Source organism: Myiozetetes cayanensis, unplaced genomic scaffold (assembly GCF_022539395.1).
Source record: "Myiozetetes cayanensis isolate MyiCay16 unplaced genomic scaffold, myiCay2020 scf18, whole genome shotgun sequence".
Lineage (NCBI taxonomy): Eukaryota > Metazoa > Chordata > Aves > Passeriformes > Tyrannidae > Myiozetetes > Myiozetetes cayanensis.
In genome coordinates this window covers 14508153-14523430 of record NW_026087389.1, presented here as the reverse complement: position 1 = coordinate 14523430, position 15278 = coordinate 14508153, and the positions used below count along the sequence as shown (strand labels likewise).

General features: G+C 56.0%; 2 protein-coding genes across 3 annotated transcripts in view; one reads left to right on the top strand and one right to left on the bottom strand.

The window, feature by feature from the left end:
- Positions 1–1734, top strand: part of DNAH1 (dynein axonemal heavy chain 1) — a 67610-nt gene extending 65876 nt beyond the window's left edge. Inside the window, exons 76-79 of the mRNA XM_050313052.1 lie at positions 86–230; positions 478–684; positions 1101–1335; positions 1476–1734. Of these exons, the coding sequence (XP_050169009.1) occupies positions 86–230; positions 478–684; positions 1101–1335; positions 1476–1597 (709 nt within the window). The 3' untranslated portion in view covers positions 1598–1734. The remainder of the gene's footprint in view (positions 1–85; positions 231–477; positions 685–1100; positions 1336–1475) is intronic.
- A 161-nt stretch (positions 1735–1895) lies between these two features.
- BAP1 (BRCA1 associated protein 1) lies at positions 1896–14716 on the bottom strand. 2 transcript variants are annotated; one of them, XM_050313024.1, is made up of 17 exons: positions 14600–14716; positions 11287–11316; positions 11134–11188; positions 10340–10472; positions 9859–9978; positions 9329–9390; positions 9114–9256; positions 8350–8428; positions 7562–7685; positions 7117–7234; positions 6736–6923; positions 6318–6451; positions 5297–5769; positions 5011–5171; positions 4276–4368; positions 3663–3735; positions 1896–3395 (listed from the first exon to the last, which is right to left on the bottom strand). In XM_050313024.1, exons 1-17 carry the CDS (start codon positions 14634–14636, stop codon positions 3262–3264), a joined length of 2157 nt encoding a protein of 718 aa, XP_050168981.1. In that variant the 5' UTR covers positions 14637–14716; the 3' UTR covers positions 1896–3261. The 2 variants fall into 2 exon arrangements, with proteins under 2 accessions (XP_050168981.1, XP_050168982.1); XM_050313025.1 differs by having other exon boundaries at positions 5065–5171.
- Positions 14717–15278: the final 562 nt, after the last annotated feature.

Here is a 15278-nt window from a genome sequence, read left to right as displayed (position 1 = left end):
ACAGAGATGTCCATACCCTCTCTGGGCAGACATGGGTGATAAATCACTGCAGAGTTGCTCTGCTTCCTCTGCTCTTTCCCTGTAGGTACAACAAGCTCCTGGAGGAGGTTGCTCAAAGTCTGAATGATTTGCTGAAAGCTCTCAAGGGCTTGGTCGTGATGTCCTCTCGACTGGAGCTGATGGCCAGCAGCTTGTACAACAACACTGTTCCTGAGATATGGAATGCCAAGGTACATGCCCCAGCCAGCCCAGCTGCCCAGCAGAGCTCACCAAACCAGGGGAATGGGTCACCAGCCACCACCACTGGTCTGGGCTGTCTCTCATGCTCTTGCTCCCCTGGCACAGAGATACCTCCTGCCTAGTGCAGCTCACAGTTCTTCCCAGCCCCTGGGCTCTGGGCAGCTGTCAGCAACTGGGGCACGAGATCTGGGCTGTCCTTGACTGCATTCAGCACCTCCCTCTGTGGGTGCCCCACAGGCCTATCCATCGCTGAAGCCCTTGGCATCCTGGGTGAACGACTTGGTGCAGCGCATTGAATTCCTGCAGAACTGGATCAGCCACGGGATCCCCTCTGTGTTCTGGATCAGCGGGTTCTTCTTCCCCCAGGCCTTCCTCACAGGGACACTGCAGAACTTCGCCAGGAAGTCCGTCATCTCCATCGACACCATCTCGTTTAGCTTCAAGGTCAGTCAATCAGGTGGAGGCTTTGGATTTTTTTGGAATCTGCTCCTAGAAGGCCACAAAGGCAGCAGTTTTAACCTTGACTTGCCCAAGAGGTAAAGCCACCAGCTGCACAGCTGCCTGTGGACCCATCACTCCCTTTGTGCTCGGATACACCCACCCACACTGCCAGACACCTCCCCAAGGCTGGCAGAGGCTTCTCTGCCTCTCCAGACCTGCTCACATCCCCCTCCACCAGCTGTCACAGGCTGCCCTACACAGTGTGACCAGCCAAAAAACACAGCCCAGCCCCTCTGAGAGCTGGGGCAGGCTCACCTTTGGCAGTGCTGGCTTAACTAAGAGCAGCTCATGAGGCTCCTTAGGTCTGAGCCCCGAGGGACATGCCTTGCCCAAGGGCCCCATGCCCGCTCCCCTGGCAGGTCATGAAGGAGTCAGTGAAGGAGCTGAAGCAGCAGCCTGACGTGGGCTGCTACATCCACGGCTTGTTCCTGGAAGGCGCCCGCTGGGACCCCGCGGCGGGTCAGCTGGCAGAGTCCCGGCCCAAGGAGCTGTACACGGAGATGGCCATCATCTGGCTGCTCCCTGTCCCCAACCGCAAACCTCCGGAGTCTGGCTCCTACCTGTGCCCCATCTACAAGACTCTCACCCGTGCAGGTAGGTGCCTGTTTCCCCCAGCCCTGCTCAGCCTGTCACCTGGCTCAGGGTGGGGACAGGGGCTCCTGGATGGGGGTCACGTGTCCAGGACTCCCTTGTCAATGTGCAGCAACACCACCCCCTTGCTTCCCCCATTACAGGCACACTGTCAACAACGGGCCACTCCACCAACTATGTGATTGCTGTGGAGATTCCTACAGACAAGCCACAGAAGCACTGGATCAAACGGGGCACAGCCTTGATCTGTGCCCTGGACTTCTAGTCAGGAATCCCACCCACCCAGCTAGCCCAGGAACTCATCACAGCTCAGGGTCTCAGCTGGGCTGCTGCCCCCTCTCCTCCTGCCCTCTTCCTGTTGAGGTGAGTCCTGCCCTCCTCCTATTGACGTGTGTCAATAAATTGAGCCTAACTCCACCAGCAGCACAGGCACCTGGTGGTGTTGCTCCTCAAGTCTTTACACCACAGAAGACCTGCTACTGGGGGAAATATGGCCTGGAGCTGGCACTTGGTGCTCCCAGCCACACACACCCCTCCCTTCCCTCACACACCTTTCCTTTGGCTGGCTGTTACAGGATAGCTTTATTCCTTCAGACAGATCCATTATTTACAGCACTTGATATTAGACACAGCAAGAGACAGAAGGATTTTCTTTCCTTCAACAAATACCAAAAGAACTGTTTCATTTCATAGTCAAGATCCGTACACATATTAAAAAATTCAGTCCTGCCCTGTGGCAGCTCCACCACAGGACATCTCTGGAGGGTGGTGCTCACCCCTGACACCTCAGATTTCTGCCAGGCTGCTGGGGGATCAGGCAGGAGAGCACGTGCAGAGCACTGGCAGGAGGCAGTGGGAAAGAGGCAGCTAGGCTGCACCAGCAAGCTCTGGTTAGCAGCCAGCCAGGGTCTTGGGCAGGAGAAGCTGAGGGCTCCCTCCACTGCTGTCCCCATCCCACCTCCAGCACTGCAGCAACCAGTCACCTCTCCCCATGCTGAGAGGCTTCACTGAGCCACATCCAGCATCCACCCTGGTGCTGTATCCAGCAGCACCAGGCCACCCTAAGAACCTGGTCTGTTCATACATAATTCATGAAGTTTCTCTAGGGACTGGAACAATCCCCCATGACCCACAGGCACTGCCAGGGCCATGGGGCTGGTCCCAAGTGGAGCAGCCATGGCAGCAGAGCCATGGACCACTCCCAGCACCACCACAGAGGGCTGGGCACAAGGCCCAGCTCCAGGGACAAGCCCACCTACCCTCACCCAGCAAAAGACCTGCCACGACCCACCAGGGAAAAGCTACACTGAGGGTTGTCACCATCCCCAGGAGCTCGGGCAGCACTGGGCACTGGGACAGTGCAGTGTGGGGTGGGGGCAGAAGGGGCTCTGTCCCAGAGCCACCTTGCTCAGAATGGCCAAAGCCTAGATTAGGACCAAAAACAAGTTTGGGGAAGGGAGGGACAAGGATAGAAAACACAGACATGATTGGCCCAGGGAAGCACAGAGCTGAAGGCCTGGATGCAGGAGAACACAAGCCACAGCCAGCTGTGGCCAGCACAGCCCCACATGGGCATTCCCACACCTCCAGACCCACCACCAGCTGGGTGGGCTCTTTCCTTCCCATCACAGTCCTCAGCCACAGCACTGAGACACAGCCCCGCAGTGTCGGGGCACTGTCATGGCATGGTCAGGCAGCTGGGGCACTCTGGATTGCCTTCTGCTGCAGGGACTCCTTGAGGCATATTCCTGCCCTTCACAACTCAGGCGCAGAGGAAAACCTGATATCCATTTGTCCCCAGGCTCCACCTCTGCCGAGGGCTTGTCTCTGTGGTCCCTCTTCCTTGGGCAAAGGGTAACATAGATCCAAGTGTCATTGCCCAAAGGCACAAAGCCCCAGCTGCTGTTTCTCACAGTCCTGGCTCCCCGGCTACTGGCGCTTGGCTTTGTACGGGCGGGAGCGTTTCCGGCGGTCCGGCTTCCTCTGCTTGTGCAGGCGGCCGATGCTGACTCCCTGCCGCCTGCGCACCGAGATGTTCTGCTCCACGAGGCTGGCCAGCATGCCTGCAGGGACAGCACACAGACATGAGCCTGGAGGGCTGGAATTACCTCCCTCGCTCACTCAAAACCCATCAGTGGGCACCTCCTGAGACTATGCATCGAGACACACAGTGCGGACCTGGCTCCCTGGAGTGAGCGCTACCCTGTGTTCCCCAGGCACAGCAGAAACAGGGAGCCAGGCAGGGTGAGCTTCCCAGGCTCCCAGCTGCTGCTCCCCCAGCTGAACCCAAACCCCACTCCTCATCCCCTCAGCTGCACAGCACAGCTCACCTTCCTGGGCCAGCATGGAGATGAAGGTACAGATGAACTCATCATAGTTGTGGGTTCTTCTCTGGTCATCAATCTACAAAGAGACAAATCCACAAGTGAGTGGTAGGGAGAAAGGAGAGTTCAAGCCTAACAGGACAAAGAACTGGCTTGCCTGGTCCAGCCCACAGACCAAGGAGACCAGAGCAGGGAGGGACCCACTTCTCAGCCTAGCTTGGGCCTGTCTCCATCTGGGACTGTCTCCAACTGGGACTGTCTCCATCCCAGTTCAGATGCCAGCATTTTCCATAAAGGGCAGCTGGGAAGAGGCAAGGGTGGGCAGGGCAGGAATCCTGCCAGGCCTTGGGGCAGACTGCCCCCTTCCTTCTGTGAGTGCTGATGTTCAGCTGTGGCCCAGCCCAGTGCTTCATGGCCCTCCTCAGTGCTGCCCCAGGGCTGTGGTCTGCCCTGGCTGGAGCCCTGCCCTGCTGGGCTATTTGGTAATGAAGAAGGGACCCTGAATGCTCCCCATGGCCATTCTCAGCTGAACCACTCTCCCTCCATTTTTACATAAAAACAACCCAGATAGAAACCTTTGGGGAGCAAAATCAGCAAAACAAACAAGCCATCAACACACCTTGAATTTCTTCCTCTTCTCCACCTCTTCCTTCAGGCAGGCCTCGTAGTTTGCAATCTCTGCCTCCACACATTTCAGCAGCGCCAGCAGCTCCTACCAGTACCAAGCAGACAAAATGTGAGCACAGACCCAACCATAGCCCAGGAGCCAGCAGGGTGAGCTGGCAGGTGTTCTCTCTGCACTGGGAAAGGGAGGATTCATCAAAGGAAAAACATTTGCCAGGGGACAACAAAGAAGGAGATCAATTCATTGTAGGGAATTCACTACAGCACGCCCCAGGGGAGCTGGGTTCTGCCTCAGCCCCATTGTACCTGGTTCTGGTACAGGGGAAAGGGCCTGCTTCCCCTCAAAAACAAATCCAAAGGCTTCTCTTTTGAGTAGCAGTTTCTAGCCAGCTCTCCTCCCCTGGTAAACTTGTGCTGCCTGAGCATGGTCCTGTCCTGGGCTGGAGGGCACAGACAGGGTGGGATTTGGGGATGCAGGGTCTCACCAGCCCCTGGCCTGGAGGACAGCACAGCAGGCTGAACATCTCAGCTGCAAAGACAGGGGCTGTGCCCACTGCCAAGGCAAAGGTCCCCGAGATGATGAGGAAAACCTGCCCTGCCCTGTGCCCCGAGGCACGGCTGCGACGACACGCGAGCGGGACAGCGTGCACATGCGGTTCGGTCACTGCCAGCGCCGCTGCGCCTCCGGCTGAGCTCCACGCTCCCAGGGCTGTCACAGCACAAAACTCACCTTGGGAGAATACTTTTCCCCCCCAGGGTGATCACTGGTCCTGCCAAGTCCCACCTTCTCTTTGCTGTCACTGGCCTCACTGCCCTCCTTCTCCTCCAGTTTGATCGCGACCGGGGCCTCTTCACCGGGTTTGATGGAAGAGGGGGAGCCTTTCCCCCCATCTGCACGGAGGAGAAGGAAGCATTAGGAGCCATCACAAAGGACTGGCACCCACTCTCGAAATCCAAGGACACCTTCCTGTCACTGTAGGGGAGATGCCACCCCCCAAAGGCTGGCAGGCACCTACCTGCAGCAGCCAGTGGGCAGAACACGCCGTCCTCGGTGAGGTGCAGCAGCCCAGAGCTGACAATGGGCCCCAGGTCCCTGACAGCCCGGTTGTAGCGCAGGCAGTCGACGCGCAGCAGCCCGTCCTCCTCCCCAAAGAGCACCTTGGAGATGTGGGAGGTGACGGGGCTGGAGGGGCGCGTGGGGTTGGCCGAGCGGATCGGGGACCGCAGTGGGGAGTTGAAGGCGCTGCCAATCTCGGAGGCGGTGTCCGTGCTCTCGTTGCTGGGGGTGGGAGAGGGCTGGGAGTGGGTGACCACAGCCACAGCGGCACCCCCACCACTCGTCTTGATGGACAGGGGAATGGAAAGATCCTTTTGAGACTCCTTCAGCTTCTCAGCAAGGACGTTGATGGTGTTGGGCTGGAGGACAGAGAGCTGGCCATCGGCAGCCCCCGCCACATGCTCTTGCTTCACCTGCCCTTTCCTCTTGTACCTGCCCAGGAACACAGCAGGGAAAGTGAGTAGCTGGTAGAAGAAGGTGGGGGCCCAGCACAGCTGCTGTCAGCTCTGCACCTGGCACTCTAGGCTGCCTGCTGGGATGAAACAAGGCCTGAAACGTCTCTAGGTCACCCCCAGGGTCACCAGCTTCTCAGACAGCACACCATCACCACTGACTCCTCAGTCCCAAGGACCCCTACACAGCCAGGGCTTACAGGGTGCTGTGTACCCCTGCTCTTCTTCCAAAACCCTAAAAGCACCCTTGCTATGACCCCACCTTCCTGGCCTGAGAACAGTCTGAGCACACCAACACTGTCACCAGGAGATGAACTGGCAACTGTTCCTCAAAGCCCCAAAGCTGAATTTCAGGGTTGGTTGTGAAGAGCTACACAAGGGCTACACAAAATCCAGTGAGTGAGCAGTGAAATAGCAGGTGAAGAGGATAACACAACTATCAGTGCTCAGGAAAGAGATCTGGAAGTCCCTGCTGGCAGTTCTGCAAATGTCAGCTCTCTGGCCCCTGCCCTCAGCTCAAGCCGTCACCTGATGGCTGAGTTGGTGTTACGAACTTCCTCCTCATCATCATCGTCATAGTCATCCTCATCATCCGAGTACTGCTGGTGCTGTCGGACTGGCACCCGGTTGCGACCCACTCCTGCTGCCAGGTCTTCCTCCTCCTGCAAAACACCATTGCTGAAGGCCTGCCAGTAGTGGGGCCAGAAGGAAGAGCCCAGTGGACACATCCTTGGTCCAGACCAACACTGGGACTCATCCCTTTTGAGAGAAGACAGGGAGACCCTTCCCCCTGCGTGCTCAGTTGACCCACATTAACACTAAATCCTTTGCCAGGTCAGTCTTTATTGACTCTCTCTCCTTCCAGCCTGGGTTAGTGCCAGGGCAGGCAGGCTTGGGCCAGGCTTAGGACAGCTGACAGCCACAATCCCACAGAGCTCCAGCCTACCTGCATGGGGGATTTGGCATAGTTGTGGTTATCCAGGAAGGCTGGCAGCCTCTGCACGATGGGGTTGGGGTTCCCTGGAGGTGCCCCGTTGATGCCGCACACTGATGTCTTTGGCCCCGGTTTGGCTTTGTTGGGTGGGCTCTGTGTGGCCACGGGGTGGCCCTGGCTGGGAGACTCATCGGTGCCATCTGCCACACAAACACAGCACAGCCTTTCATCACCAGCACTGTCACCTTCTACTCTCTGTCTTCTTGCCACCCCTTGCCCACCCCACACAAGAGCTCTTATGCTCCATCACACCATCACCCCCATCTGCAGCTATCACCAGTGTCCCCAGGCTTAAGCCTCCCACTCTGAAGCTCCACTGGCATGGGGGCCTACCTGGGTGGGTGTTCTCTGGAGTCACAGTCTTGCTGCTGGCTGGCTTTGCCTCTTCGGGAGGCTGAGACTCCTGAGACTTCTGGGTCTGTATCAGCTCAGGCTGAGTTACTCGGATAAGCTTGAAGGCAAATGACAGACAGAAAGTGAATGCTGGATCGGATTGACCCAAACCACGTCCCTCGCACCCCAGCACTCCAGAGCCTGTGAGGGGGAGCCAACCACTGAGTATCCAGGTGTATAACCAACAGTGCCATGGGTGAGTGACCTCCCACATGAGCAGCAAAAGGCCAACCAGCCTTGCTGCTTATCTCCTCTTCCCACAAGACATTTCCCCAAGGCCAAACAAAACCCCAAAAATCGGGGTTCCTGCAACACAGGGAGATGCCCTAAAAACAGCTTATTCCCAGCCCAGGCTCACCCTCCCTCAGGGCCTGGGCTGTCCTACCTGCTGCAAGGCCTCCAGCACAGTCTGGCGGTTCATCTTGAGGATGTGCAGTTTGGACTCGTACTTCATCCTGCGGTCGGGCACCACGGCCATCAGGTTGAAGCGGATGTCGTGGTAGGGCTCCCTGCAGGAAGGGCCAGTGGGCTCAGCCATGGGCCAGCAGTGACAGCCTGTCCCCCAGCACAGGGGAGCAGGCTGCCAGACATACCTCCATCTCCTGCCCGGGCATCTAACATCAACACACCCGAGCCTCCTCCCCAAAACCAAGTCAAACCACACACTGGCTGATGAAGCGGAGCAAGGTTGCTTCAGCCACCACACAAAACACCCCTCACACTCACTGGTTGGGTAAGGTGGAAAGGGACCTGAGGAAGTCATCTGCTCCAGCAGGATCACCCAGTGCTTGTAACCAGCACCTCAACCAGACAGCTTTTGTGTATCTCCAAGGATGGAGACTCCACATCATCTCTGGGCAACCTGTGCCAGTGCTCAGTCACTCTCATGCCCAAGCATCCCAGAGGCCCATCTCAGCACCAGAAGCACCATTCCTTTTCCTATGGACTCCAGCTAACAGGGGCCTCGTTAGGCCACTCATACACTGTGCAACCATTTGCAAAATGCAGCTTCTCTGTGTGCTCTGCAGGCAATAGAAGGCAATGAGGCAGAGCACCTGCACCTCCACATTCTCCACCCCTACTTGCACAACTTGCTGCTCAGAGACCACAGCAGAAATAACCCAGGGGAAAACAGCAGGGGGCTGGTGTCTGCCCCACAGCTCAGGAGATTACCCTGCAGTGGCCAGGCCGATGCGCTCCATGATCACTCTCCTGGCTTTGTCTGTCCATTCCTCGTCCTCAGCCCATGGCCCTGTGATAACAAGACACAGCTGGACTTAGCAGAGAAGGCCAAGGCTCCTGCTTCAGACTCACAGAGCAGATCCTGCCTTCCCCAACATAGGCAATCCCATGGCTCCCTTACATACAAGGGGGCAAGTCAGCAAGGGGCCAAGGAGGCAGAAGGACTACGCGTCAGCCTCTATATGAAGTGGTACCTTACCAAACGGCCTGACAGACAGAAACTCAGTCCTAGCAGGGATAAACAAGGGTCTGAAAGACAGAACTAAGCAGTCAAGTTGTAAAAGAAGGGAGTAACCTGGGCAGCTTGCTGGGATCTATCTGTGTTGGGACCTGGTGCCTCAACACACAGTGGTTATTTGGCACAAGGAGAAAGTGAGGAAGAGAAATTGTCCTTGTGATACCACATTATTTCAGAGCTGCAGAAGTACCTTGTGACCCTGAGCAAGTGGGGAAAAAAATGGCAAGGCTGAAAAAGCAATGCAACATATTTAGAAATAACTGCCTTCTAGGCACAGTTCCCAGCATCATGCACAGGCTCCAAAATGAGCTATTGAAACTCAGGACAAATCTGGGAGCCATCAGAATGATTCTCCACCAACATCAGCTAACACTAAGTGGCAATGAAAGGCAATATATTTGGACGCACCAGGGTGCTGTTCACCTGTGTCAGTGAGGAAGGGCAGGCGGGATCTTACCGTGGTCAATGGGATAGACCTTCAGCCCGTCCAGCTCGAAGAGCCGCCCCTTGATGGGGACGTAACTGACAAAGTGAAAGGCCTCCATGGTCCGCACCGCGCTGATCCCGTTCTGCTTCTCCGGCAGGTGCCTCGGTTCCGGCCTGGGAGGGCATGAGAGGTCAGTGGAGAGTCTGCTCCTCCAGTGAGAGGCACCTGGAGGCACACACACTCACCTGGCATGGCTGTTGTGGGCCTTGGCCAGCTCCGGGGCGTTGCCGATGGCATAGCCTTTGCTCTGCAGCCAACAGCAAGAGAGGAGAACAGCTGAGAAGTGACAGGGGACAAACAAAAGGCTTCACCCACTCCCTCCCTCCATTCACACACAGGACCAGGACAGCAACTTCCAGGCAAACACTCTGCTCTTCTGAGCTACAGGTAAAGCCCAAGAGGGAAAGAGAACACAATTTCTACTGAAGAAATTACAGCTAGAGAGAAACACAAACTTCATAATAGCTCTGAATGGAGGAGAGAGGACTTCTGAACACAGAGAGCAAGAACACAACAGAAGGCTCAGAGCCATGCCCAGCCTAGGAACCAAGGCTCTGAGCAAGGCAAGGCAAGGAGACAAGAGAGAAGAGGCAATTCTGCTGCAGCGTGCAGAAACAGAGGGCAGGGAAGGAGCCAACTCATTAGAGCATCCATCATTCCAGGAGGGAAGTGAGAGGCAAATCACATGCACCAGCCCTGCCCACCCCGCTCCTACCTCAGGGCTAAAGCCTTTGGTGAAATCCTTCATGCGGCTCAGCGTGGGGCCCAGGTCAACATTGTTGCAGTTCAGGAGGACGCTCAACAGGGCATGGGTGGCACAGGAATTGGGGATCAGCTGGAGGGTGATACAAGGACAGGCTTAACCAGCAGGAACAAGGTAGCCCTTCAACAATCCCTCAGCATTGATATCAATTTAAAAGTACTGACAAGAACCGCTTGTGAGAGCAGCGACCCAGCCCCAGCTCTGGATGGAAGGAGGGTGGCCAGTCTCAGTGAGTCACACCGTGCCCCATGAGCTCACAGCTCAGGCCACAGCCTCCCAGCCCTCGCTGCATTCCCTCCAACCTGCAGCTCAGGGAAGACGCTCCCAGGAAAGAGGTGCTGCCCCATGACCAGCAAGAGCAGTGCAGCCTCTCAGTACGACACTGCTTCCCCGAGGTGTCACAGCAGACACCCCCCACACCCTTTTCCCTCACCTGGTGAGCAAAGAACATGTTATTAACGATGTCATCATCGATCACCGATGTCTCATCCACCAGCGTGGAAACCTTCCGGCGGGATCTGCGCTCCTCAATCCACTTGAACAGGAAGATGAACCCATACACAGGGCTGAGGAGAGAAGGCAGCAGCTGCAGCATCTTGGACCAGCCACAGCAGTGGGGCTGCCCTGCCCAGTACCACAAACCTTCTGCTTCAAACCACAGGTAGAGCAAAGACCAGGGAGGAAAAGCAGAAGCACCACCCGTGGCACAATGCCCTCAGCCCACATTACTGAAGACACCTCCTGTGCTGATGCTCCAGGCTCAGCCAACAATCAAGACTGAAAACTTCGGGGTTTGACAAGTCTTAAGAGACTTAAGAAAAGGGAAATTCCCCTCTGGACACTGACTGACCTGCAGAACAGTGCCTGACCACCAAATGACCTCTTCTTTACACCCACCTTGTATTCATTCTCAGGAGGAGTTCAGCAATGGCTTTTAAGAAGCAACAACCTCAAAGCCATTTCACAGCACTGGGACAGGCAGAAATCCCATGCTGCAAGAACACTGGTGGGCACTGCACCTCTCCATGGGGAGAGAGAGATGAATCCCTTGCAGTATGTCCCCTACCTGCCCCAAACCTGACAAAGCCCTCCTAGCCCATCACGTACAGCACTGACCTCCATGACTCGGATGAGCTCACACAGCCCCTCTGAACGCCTGGCGATGAGTTCCCAGGTCCACAGACCATTCCACTTCACAAAACTCACACTCTGAGGCCTCTGACTTACCCTTGGCATTTGCTCTGCAGATCATAAATCTCTTCAACCTGCACTCCCTTGACCCCTGCAGACAAAGGGCAGAAGCTGGTGTAAAGCCCACCAGAAAGGATGGGGTAATGTCAGGCACAAAACTGACTTCAAATAAAGGCTTCTTGGACTCACCAAAATCTTCCACCAGGAGTGTGAAAAGACCTGGAAAGGAACAAAACCAACAGGTTACTTCTGTCTGAAGAAGGCAGAAGGAAACCAGCTGCCACAATCCCTCAAAGGTCCCACATGGTCCCAGGCCACGGCACAGCTGGAAAGCCCACAGCAGAACAGCACTAGGATCACACTGAGTCCCAGCAGCAGGGATGCTGACTCCTGGCTCTGACTCCCTTCATCCCTCCATCCCAATTCATCACCCTCTTCCTCAAGAGGACCTGAACCAGCCCTTTCCTGCCAGAGCCCAGTGCAGCCAGACCCACCTTGGGCACCCTGACCCACTGCAGGTGACCGGCCAAGAAGTAAATCCCCACCGTGAGCAGCAGCAGGAAGCACCTGAACAACACACACACTTTAAACCAGAGGGGAAAACGGCTGAATAGATCACAGGAGATTTTAAAGGAAGATAATTTCTGTTCTTGTTAGTGAAAGACAGGCAGTGAAAGGAAAGCAGCTCACAGCAACAGGGCTGCAGGGAAGTCCAAGGGACAAAAGGCTCGTCTTCATCTCCCTCTTTCTTGGTGGACCAAATCTAAGAGCCTGTCTCCAGTGACTACAAAATTCCTGGTCCAGGAGGACATAACCAGGGATACAGAGACAACAGCAAGGACACCAAAGGATTATCAGACATCAGCAACTGAGTGGCAGCTGCCACTAGGATGCACAGCAAAGCAGTCAGCCTGATTTCCAGGCAGTCACCCTGCACAGGGAGTGAGCGAGCTCGAGACTGGAATAACAAATCTGCCTCTTTAGCTCCCACATAAAGGCTGCTGAAAGCCTGGGAGGAAGTCCAGGGAATACCAATAAGAAGGATTAAATCCTGAGAGACATCCCTGTAAGCAACAGATTTAAGGACCCTGAAGTAAGTAGCTCAGTTAAGAAGTGAAGAGCCCAAGGAGCTTCCACACCAAAGCTAAAATTATTAAAACAGGGAGAAAACTTCTGGGAGCAAAAAGTCTTCCTTAACTTAGTAGAAAACTCATTTCTTACAAAATTGTCAAGTGGGAAGAAATATGTTGCAGAAATAATGTGCTTAAAACCAGAGAGAGCCTGCTCCCATGCCCCACCATCACATCAAACCTCGGCACCGTCCTGGTCCCTTCCAACCCTCCCTTCTTCTCCAACTGTGTTACCTCAGCGTCCCTGAAATGAGCAGTCCTGCTGCTGCCATCGCTCCTGGAACACCCAAACCCCTATATCAAATTATTTGGGTCACCTGGGACACGTTCTGGTGTCCACAAGCACACACAGCAACGCCTGGGTGTTCCCAAGGCTCCTCTCTCCACACAAACCTGGATCTCCCACCCCTTCCTGACGAGAAAAGCACCCAAAGATCCCGATTCCAAGCCCCACAGTGAGGGCTGGGCAGCTCGTGGGATGTGCTGAAGGCTGAGAGCAGCACACTGGTCACTCCTAACAGCTGACCTAGCTGCCACCTTCGCGACAGAACTGCCACATCCCAAAGGAAACCTTCCTCTGCACAGACAGGTTCTCTCTCAACCAAACCTTCCCTCCCAGCTATAAGAATCCAAACCATGCCCTGTCTTCAGCTTTGCTGTGGTGAAGATGGAGTGGTTGGGGATGATTTCAGCAGCTCCCAAGCAGCAGTAAAGAGGATAAAGAGCAGCAAAGCCCAGCGTGGCTGGGAACAGACAGAATCCTTCAGCGAGCACAGCAGACCAGTGTAATTCCAGAGGTCCAACTTGCTCACTCACAGCCTCAAAAACTCACCACCCCATCCCACAGAACAGCTCCCACTGCAGCAACTCAGCAGTGTTAAAACAATACTCAGACAATGACCCAGCCCACACCAGCTCTGCCCCCCAGATCCCAACCTGTGAAACAATTTCAGGACTCCATCACAGAATCCACCTTCTCCAACACAGGAGGGAGATGCCTGTGATCCTTCAGCCCCACTGTGGGCTCTGCAGCACCTTACCTCTCCTGGACTTCCAGGGGGAGAGGGTGTGACCCTGCACAGCCATGGCAGGGTGTGACACACACGATAGGGACACCCCATAGCCCCCCCCTGCTCCAGGGTGTCCTCAGTCCCCTGAAGCTGCCAGTCAGGGCTGTTCCTGCAGCACAGGGCACTCCACACACCCCGCTCTGCCTGTGTCTCAGTGATACTCCAGGGTGTGTTTGCAAACAATGGGAATGCCTCGTGCTGCACCTCACGGTGTTGCAGATGTTTCCCACAGAGACCACCAGGTTTATCACCCCACATGCACACAGAGTGTCTGGGGCACCACACCCTGTGTACAGGTGCCCCTGAGCTCGGGCCCCACTCTGAGCCTTCACAGTGCTCCTGTAGCCCCATCCACCCCATCCCTGCCCTCCAAACACCTGCACATCCATACCCAGCCTGCCCTGCACCCCCTTAACCTCTCCATGACCCCCCCATGGGCTCTGTAACCCTCCACAGTCCCCTTTCATTGCAGACCCGCAGCCCCCACAGCCTCACCTGCCGTCCCAACCCTCCACCCCGGGCACCCCCTCAGCATCTCTGCCCTCCCTGCAACCCCTTCCCAGCCTTTGTTCCCATTCCACACCCTCCCACAACCCCTACCCCTCCTACTCGGGGCCTGCACCCCACAGCCCTCCCCAGGCACCTCCCCACGCACACAGCCCCCCAGAACTCCACCTGTGCACCCCACAGCCCTCCCCCAGCACCTCCCCACGCACACAGCCCCCAAGAACTCCACCTGGGCACCCCACAGCCCTCCCCAGGCACCTCCCCACGCACACAGCCCCCGGAGCTCCACCTGTGCACCCCACCCAGACACCTCCCCACGACAGCCCCAGCTCCACTGGGCACCCACAGCCCTCCCGACACCTCCCCACGCACAGCCTGAGCTCCACCTGTGCACCCCACAGCCCTCCCCAAACACCTCCCCACGCACACAGCCCCCCAGAGCTCCACCTGTGCACCCCACAGCCCTCCCCAGACACCTCCCCACGCACACAGCCCCCCGGAGCTCCACCTGTGCACCCCATAGCCCTCCCCAGACACCTCCCCACGCACACAGCCCCCAGAGCTCCACCTGGGCACCCCACACCCTCCAAAACCGCACCCCACCCTCCCAGCCCCCCAAACTCCCACCTGTGCACTCCACAAGCCCCAAACTTCCACCTGAGCACCCCAACCCCCCAAAATTCCACCTGTGCACCCTCCGGCCCGGCCCCCGCACCCCGCGCGCCCTCTGAGCCCCCTGGCCGCCGCGGCCCGCCCCCGGAGCTCCCCGGCCGCCCCCGGGCCGCCCCCGCGCACCGGGATCGCTCTCCAGCTCCAGCCAGCCCTTGTTCATCTTCCCGCGGGCCGGGCCGCGCCGCCATGTGCGGCCCCGCTACGGGACCCGCCGTCGCTGGCCCCGCCGCGTCATCGACGCGCGACGCGACGCGCGGTGACGTCACGCGCGCGACGCGTGTCCCCCGTGACGCCACGTGGGGCCCGAGGGAGGGCGGGGGAGCCACAAAGGGACCGGGGGGGGGGCACCGGGATCGGGGCGTTTCCATGGAAAACGGCGTGTCTGAACCGTGCCCGTGTGTTTTTCTGGCTGCCGCAGCGTGCGGAGGATGTTCAGAGTTTATTATAGTATATGTGGTATATCTAATAAATAGATATAATAGTATAACAATATAAGGTAATATAATATATAATATATTATGTACAATATATAATATATAATATATAATATCTATACAATACTATATATTAATACTATATAATATATCATGGTTAACGTAATTATATAATATATATAATAATATATATAATTTTTACCGTATAAAATATACTATATTTTATATACTATATTATAATAAATAAACATGTAGAATTATCTATAATAAATAGGCAATAAAAATTAATAAATTCGTTTAAATAAATAGGCAATAAAAATTTAATACATTCATTTAAATAAATTTAAAATTTAATTCTTTTAGGGAAT

Excerpts from the sequence above, each read along its gene's own strand:
- BAP1 (XM_050313024.1), bottom strand. The coding sequence starts at position 14,636 with ATGAACAAGGGCTGGCTGGAGCTGGAGAGCGATCCCG. Across the intron at positions 8,429-9,113 it reads GGTCTATCCCATTGACCACG|GGCCATGGGCTGAGGACGAG; the intron begins GTAAGATCCCGC and ends TTGTTATCACAG. Across the intron at positions 3,736-4,275 it reads AGAAGAGGAAGAAATTCAAG|ATTGATGACCAGAGAAGAAC; the intron begins GTGTGTTGATGG and ends GTCTCTTTGTAG.